Source organism: Ipomoea triloba, chromosome 8, assembly GCF_003576645.1.
Source record: "Ipomoea triloba cultivar NCNSP0323 chromosome 8, ASM357664v1".
Classification (NCBI taxonomy): Eukaryota; Viridiplantae; Streptophyta; class Magnoliopsida; order Solanales; family Convolvulaceae; genus Ipomoea; species Ipomoea triloba.
In genome coordinates, this window is record NC_044923.1 from 17,520,552 (window position 1) to 17,528,896 (window position 8,345).

The 8,345-nt window shown below is 36.5% G+C and overlaps 1 protein-coding gene across 1 annotated transcript; it reads right to left on the minus strand.

Moving 5' to 3' along the window:
* Positions 1 to 554: 554 nt before the first annotated feature.
* On the minus strand, positions 555 to 1,938 carry LOC116026697 (metalloendoproteinase 2-MMP-like). The gene has a single exon (XM_031268058.1). The coding sequence runs from the start codon at positions 1,781 to 1,783 to the stop codon at positions 665 to 667; it is 1,119 nt and encodes a 372-aa protein (XP_031123918.1). The 5' UTR covers positions 1,784 to 1,938; the 3' UTR covers positions 555 to 664.
* Positions 1,939 to 8,345: the final 6,407 nt, after the last annotated feature.

Sequence of the window (8,345 nt, forward strand, 5' to 3'; positions counted from 1 at the left end):
GTCTCATTAATTAAACTCGAAACATAAAATTGGACAAAGGAAACACTATTTTGTCACATTTCTTTTTTAAATTGTTATCACCACATCACATGTTGTCCTTGCTTGATCAACTAGAGATGCCACAGGCCCACAACATCATTGCCAAACAACAACAACAACAACAATAATAATAATAATTATTATATAGGTTTGCCAAACAATAATAATAATAATAATAATAATAATAATAATAGGTGTTCAGAAGTACTAGATGGAACTATGGAAGGAACGCAACATAGTCACCTTTATGAAAACTATATTTCTAGTAATTTTAAATTATTAAAAAAAAATTTAAAGCAAAGACTTTTCTAACGTGACAGCACAGGACACGTGGCTAATAAAAAATCCGGTCCTACGAAGCAATTATTCAAATTAGACTAACATTTTTTAAAGAGGAACTGTTCCAAGTTAGTTGGTGACCTACACCACCAATAATTAACATTTATTTTTCCTTTTTTTAACGTACAAATTATATATATATAAAAACTGGAAAGAAAGAGAAAAAAATCAAAAAATGTGAAAAAAAATTATTACTCCGTATTTATATAATACAACAAAAATTACAATAATAATGATATAAAGAAAAAAAATCATGAATTATATACCAGTGTAATACTAGTAATAATTAAATAAATGTGTGTGAGAAGATGAATAAAAATCCAAGAACAATGAATAGCAAACGGTGGCCCCACAATGAAGAGGAGGAGTAGGCCCCACTAGTGTCATTTCCCTGTCCCGGCGTCAAGACGGAAGTTGTGCCGTTAAAACTCGGGTTTGACCCGTAAAGCACTTGGATCCCCTGAATATCATCTTGAGCGAGTTCCACTTTCCGGGTCGCGGATCCTAGGGTCGGGTACATAATCGAATCCTCTACCGACGAGTGACCCAAACCCAACAAATGCCCGATTTCGTGAACCGCAACGGACTCCATATCCACGGCGGAGAGAATCGACGCCGGCGCGTTAAGGAAGTTTCCGTCGAGCACCCAATCCTCGTCGCCGTCCATGTGGAGATGCCCGGACGGCGGGGAGAACGCGTGGGCTAACGTGCCCATCGACCCGTCGAACGCCTCGCCGTCGCCGTGGTCGCCGGTGTAGAATCCGATCTTGATATCCGCCGACCGGTAAACCTCCGTTTGAGTGAAAGTTATGGGTATAACCTCCGACCACCGCTCAAACGCGCGCGTGAACACGCTCTTCACGGTGGCGGTCAGCTGGTTTCCCGGCAGAAACGCGTAGGTGAGCTCGGAGGTCCCCGCCGGCCACCGTGGCTGTCCGGGGAAGAACGAGTAATGCGCCACCGTGTGCACCGTCGTCGGCGGCGGCGCCGCCTTGCCGGAGGCCATGGTGGAGGAGCCGTTGACGATATCGGCGTTGCCGCAGCGGGGGCGCATCATGTGCTGAATGGTCGGCGCGTCGAGCTCACCGCTGGTGTTGAGGTTGAAATTGAGCTGGTAAGTCTTGATAGCCGACTCGAGCAAGTCGTCGAAGTCGTCGGTGAAGTTGGAGCCGGAGTGGTTCCCAATGTAGCCGAAGTAGTGGAAGTAGTTCTTGAGCCTGGCTAAGCCGTCGACTTTCTGGCCGGCGTGGCAGCCGAGGAATTTATTGAAAACGCCCCACGCGCTGCCATTTCCGGCCAAAGAGCGTGGAATGGAAGTGATATTGGGGAAGAAATGGGCATCGCCGAAACTGGAGAAGACAAGGAGTGCTGTAATGAAACCGTAAATAATGGAAGAAATCTTCATATTGAAAATGGGTTTTATTTTAATTAGAAGAGATGGAGATATATATGTATATATATATATATATATAGAGAGAGAGAGAGAGGTAGGAGTTTTCTAAGTGGCCGGCGATATGGATTGACTGTTGCTTGTCGCGTTTTCGTGTGAACTTTGTAAGCTTCGTTTGATGGCTTGACTGCTTCTCAGTCTTACGATGTTTCTATGTATTTTAATGACACTTGCACCCTTTTAAAGTTACCTCCAGATTGTTTTTTGTTTTCTGTTTTTTGTTTTTTATTTTTATTTTTTGAAAACTACCTCGACATTATTAGATTTTAGACAAATGCAGAAGATCGAGTCTTAATCGTTTTAATGTGAAAAGTCACACTCAATATGATGAGCTATTTAATGGATCGCTGAGTAGTTGTGATTGACAAAAATTTTTGTGAATGAGACGGATTAAGTTAAGATGAAATGTAATACTAAATCAGAAATAAAATGTTTACTAATGAGAAAATGTAATACTTTTACAATAATAAAAAGTATTTGCCCTTATAAGTACAACATTACTTATAAGGGAAATTTAATACTTTTGATGAAAAAATAATACTTTTGAAGTTTTAGGATTAGTAGTAACTCAATATAATTCTAAGTGATAAAAACGGCAAGACGTGCAATTGACCTATTTGTCACTGTCAATGAACTAGTTCAAAACGTGGTGCAGGGAGATTTTAATACGCAAGAATAAAATCAAGAAGAGAGTAAACATCCATATGAATCCAGTGGATTTGTTGTCCCAGTTTGAAATAATCATTCATACAGCTGGGGGAACCACAATATGGTAAGTCCATCTCTTCATTCATATCAAAACCAAACATGTTTACCAAACAATTTGATACGATATAACACTTCAATTTCACCATTGATCCCCAACCTTCCAAGTGCATTGAAGTTTCTTGAAGAGGTGGTGACAAATCTCCCGATCTTGTCAAGTTGAGGCCCCCCTCAACTGTTGCTCTCTCCCAAGTACACGATTGTGGTTTCTAGCCCAAAATCATCATAGCTTCAAATTCAACTTGAATAGGGATGTAATCCAACAAGCTGCTCCGGTTAAACTTTATGGAAGAAGAATCTTGAAAAAATTTCTCAATGTAAATCTTGGAGAGTCATGATCATTTTGATTGGTAAATGCCAGATGTTCTTCCGCATTCTATTGTAACAGAGATTAATTGTTTTGGACTGCCCTTTGAACTGGTCTTGTCACCTGATTCATGTCTTGATATTGCGTATTCTTATCTGGTTCACTCCTTGTTCTTCAGTCTTCGTCTTCCGATACTGAACTAAGTCTATTATTCTATGGTACAGACACAATCTAATACAAATACAAATTTTAAAGAACCTAAGTGATCTTCTGAACTAGATCTCTACTGTATTATTGTTCCATAAATCAAAACAACTAGGAGGAGTAAAAATCATTTTTCTCAATGATTTATTTTATTAACACTTTTATATCAAAAAATAAAAGTATATTTTTCCCAAACATTTTATTCCCGATTTAGTATTACATTTACTAGTATAAAAGAAAAAACTCTCTTCTCTCTCTAAAACTAACGCCCTAAGTTATGGTAATACTCACTTTTCGTTCCTAAGTTCTCATTGACGTTGCAGTTTTCGTCCCTGAGTTATTCAAATTGCAAATTCCGTCCCTAAGCTATCATTGCGTTGCACTTTTCGTCCCTAACTTATGTTTGCAAACTTCGGTAAACTTTCGTTTTAAAAAAATTTTAATCGAACTTTTTCAGTAAACTTCGTTAAAAAAAATTGGTATTGAACCGGAAAAGTTCGATTAAAAATTTTTTAAACGAAAATTTATCGAAGTAGTTTTCGTCCCTAACTTAAGTTTGCAAACTTCGGTAAACTTTCGTTTTAAAAAAATTTTAATCGAATTTTTTCAGTAAACTTCGTTAAAAAAAATTTGGCATTGAACCGGAAAAGTTCGATTAAAAATTTTTTAAACGAAAATTTACCAAAGTAGTTTTCGTCCCTAACTAGTTTGCAAACTTCGGTAAATTTTCGTTTTAAAAAATTTTTAATCGAACTTTTTCAGTAAACTTCATTAAACAAATTGGCATTGAACTGGAAAAGTTCGATTAAAAATTTTTTAAACGAAAATTTACTGAAGTTTGCACACTAGTTAGGGACAAAAAGTGCAACGCAATGATAACTTAGAGACGAAATTTGCAATTCGAATAACTCAGGGACGAAAAGTGCAACGCCAATGAGAACTTAGGGACGAAAAGTGAGTATTACCATAACTTAGGGAAGAATTCTACAATTACCCTATAACTTAGGGACGAAAAATGTAATTTTCCCATATTTCTATTTTCAATTATTTCTCTTGCTTGGACCATACCCTCTTTAGTCTCCACAATTTATTAATTTGAAAAAACAAGAGGAGGAAAAAAAAAAAGCATCTTTAAAATAACCTAGTCGTACATTCGTCATTTGTGAACGAAAACACCGGAAAAAGTCAAAGGTTTATACTAAAAGTCGTAGCCTCGTAGGATGTTTCTCTGTAATCTGTATGTTGCAGTGTTGTACACTTAAAAAATCTAACACTTTTCCTTTCCAAAAAAAAAAAAGAATCCAACACTTTTTTTAATTAATGAACTGTGCAAGACTTTGGAGCTAAGTCTTCCCCCCTCCCCCCTTGGTAGTAGATCAAGTTACCTCCTCTTAGTTTTTTATCGACTAGGACCACAAGAGAATTCAGTTCATACTTTTAGTTATAACTATGAATTTCTCTTATAACATTAAAAAAAATATTATAATTAGCGCCTCAAAATGTGTGGAGTATGGTTCGAAGCATATCACCAAATCACTAATTAGAGCTAATGTAACAATATTTTTATTTGAATTTATTGGTTTATGTTATTTAAATTTGCCAAGGTGCTATACATCATACATTTTTATTTGTTTAAAAATTTATATAAACCAACAATTCTGAGAAATCACCATATCAACTCTAATTTATACATAGATGTCAACTGATCACCAGGTTAACTAATGTATTATAGATGAATTAGGTTATGAATGCAAAATTCCGATCAAAAATCAATTCTTTGTTATTTATATGTCAATTATTTCTCTTGCTTGGACCGTACCCTCTTTAGTTTCCACAATTTATTAATTTGAAAAAAGAAAAAAGAGGAAAAAAAAAAACATCTTTAAAATAACCTAGTCGTACATTCGTCATTTGTGAACGAGAACACCGGAAAAAGTCAAAGGTTTATTCTAAAAGTCGTAGGATGTTTCTCTGTATGTTGCAGTGTTGCACACTTAAAATCAAACACTTCTCCTTTCAAAAAAATAAAAAAATAAAATCCAACACTTTTTTTTTTATTAATGAACTGTGCAAGACTTTGGAGCTAAGTCTCCCCCCACACCCCCTTCCCTCCCTTTTGGTAGTAGATCAATAATTTTTTACTCATTTTGATTTTGGAACGGACCAAGTAAACTTAATATCACGGGAATAGAGTTCGACGTAGCACACAACGTTCGTGCAGCGTCTCGGGACTCCTCATGCCCTGCGGACCAGCCTTACCCGCATATGTGCCAAACTGATTACACCCTGCCATAGGCTCGTTTCTCGACAATAGCTCCCGACCAATTGTGCCCTTCGACGCATCGATCCCATTTATAGTCAAGTATAAGTCAAGTCCAATACTAGTGACAAATTCTCCAAACTAAACTGAGTCGGCATGCCTAACTCGGCCAGACCTTAGCGTCTAAGGCAGAACAACCCTTAACGCTATTGATGTCCCTTTACCCAATTAGTAAGCTAACCAGTTAGCTCATTCATCAATCATTATTGCATGGACCATGGTTCACACAGCTGAAGGTACATTATTTTAGGGTACATTATTTTTGTACTGAAGGTACATTATTTTATGGTACTATAAAATAATGTACCTTCAGTACAAAAATAATGTTCCTTCAGTACAAAAATAATGTACATTATATTCATGGTCCACACAGCTATGTGGACCATGGTCCACAGAATAATTTGCCCTCATTCATTCATTGGGTCTTAACACGGTCACGTACGTAAAACCGTAACTTTCCAATTATTTGGAAATATTCAATTACATACAAAAAAAAAATGCAATTAGTATGACCAATTAAACTCCAAAAAATTGCAATTAGTACTTAGGTAACTTCAAAGTAAATAGTCACACACACATATATACATACATATATACATTACTAGAGTTAATGTGACGGTTTTTATTTAAACTGTTATTAGCTTATGTAATTTTAAATAAAATAGACAAAAAAAATCTGGAACTTCCGTTAGCCATGAACGAGAATCAAATTAAAGTCTCACCCATGTTCCAAAAAAAAAAAAATTTACATAGGCCAACAAACTCATAAAAAAATAATAAAAAAATAAAAACAATTCTAGTTTATACGTGTATGTCAATCAATCAGGCAAGTTACCTATGAAGAATGCTTAAAAGTTTAACCTAATATGATTTTCGATCCAAATTCAACCCAACATTATCCCTCTTGCCTGGAACATTCCATCCTTTTTTTTTTATGAGTTTGTTGGCCTATGTTTACAAGAAAGACAGGAGGTGTATCTAACCACTCTCCGCAACCTGACTCAGAAATGGCCACCCTAGCAATCGTGTGGGCAGCACAATTCGCAGATCGCTTAACAAACTGAAATTTAACATCACCAATCATAGATGCTAAAGTTTTGATATCATCTACTAATAATCCAAAAGCAGAATTAAAAGAAATAGAATGAAGTGCATTAAAAACAAGCTGGGAATCCATCTCAACTTCGACCGTCCCCACACCAGTGTCCTTTAGCCAACTTAGCGCCTCCCGAATACTTAATGTAACACCCCAATTTTCACATCTTGGATTTATTACAAAATCCTTAAAATATAATACATTGCGGAAGCGTCTAACCAGCAGAAAACTGGGTGTTACCGCCACGCTTAGGTATCTTTCCTATACCTAAACGCTAAGGCTAAACTTACAACCTCAAATAACCATATCAATATCCAGATATGTACATATGGAAATAATCCTTCCAGAGTGTCTATTCTAGGATAGAGTAATCTTCAACCTCGACTCCCATCCTATTTAAAGCTCATCGGCCACAGGGGCCCACGCTAGACTGCATCTAATAAAGGACACAATGAAGTGTAGTTAGCGCGACGGCTAAGTAAGGAAATCCATTGTCACTCGAAAGTAAACAAAGGTTTCGAAAAACATAATTTCCAGAAAATGTAACTTTACCCAACGGTTGCATTCTACCTGCAACAGTTATAAATAGCAACTTGCATACATTATGAGCACAATTCAGTAACGTCTCATGTCATTTCCCTCTTGACAAGGTCATTTAGTAATCATTTTCATACCCAGTAATATATTGTTAAACAATTAAGCATAATAGTAAGTAGTAAGAAACATAAATCACACATCTTGCTTGTAATCACTTTAGTAGAAAAACCTTTCCCTCATAATAAAATCCTCATCACTTTTCACTTTTCAAAAAGAGAGATCACCCACAACCTTTGGGTACTTAAAAACTTATCACATCTTTCTTTCCCGTAGCTACAGCGTAACTACATTCATATTTCAAAATTCCACTTAGTCCTAGATAGAAAGTGTGAGGCCTTTGGAGTCCTTTCTCCACTTTTGACCACTTGGATCGTTGAACTCGGGTTCAGTGGTCATCGCCCGGTCTAATACTGATCCCCTGGACTTATAGGAGCGTTGGAATGATTCCTAGCTAGCCTCACTAGGTTCATAAGAACGACACCTACCCGAACATAGAGTGACTATACTTAAGTGTGCACACCCCCGTAGGAGTACTTTTTCCTTCCGGGTGATATAGTACTCGGCGAATCGACTTCGCCCACAGTATGATTGATCATACACATAATTACCATGCGGAATAGGCACTTTAAGCTCATCTTTATTCCGTGGTTAACAAGATCCTTCACCACTTTTACTAGAACTAAGGTTTGAAAACATTTTCCTTCCTTTTCCCTTTCCTTGAGTCAAAATCACTTTTTAGACATTTCCCACAAAATCAAGTCCTCCTTTGAAATCAATCACCATTCTTAACTTAGTTCAAAAGTCTTGTCTCTCAAAACATTTTGCTCAAAACATTTCCCAAAATACACATATTGGTTAATGATTTGTTCATTTCGAAAACCAAGTAACGAGAGTCACATTATTCCTTAAAACATGATTTTTCTTTCAAATGAATTATGACATCCCAAAACCTCGTTACTAATTTTATTACAAATTATATTTGTCAAAATTGTTTCTAACCATTCTTTTTCAGAAAATTTCAGCTTGGCGCAATCCGAAAGATTGAGCCGGTAAAAATAGTTCCCGAACTCTTTTTCACTTGAAATTTTTATGGTAGAACCCCAACTTATAGTACTTGATGTCCATAAAAAGTTTTGGTCATTTTGATCCACGAATAGACACAGAAAATTACATTTTTGCCCTTGGCAGTGTGCTGTCCAGAGTTTTTCTCTCTGGACCAGTTTTGGAA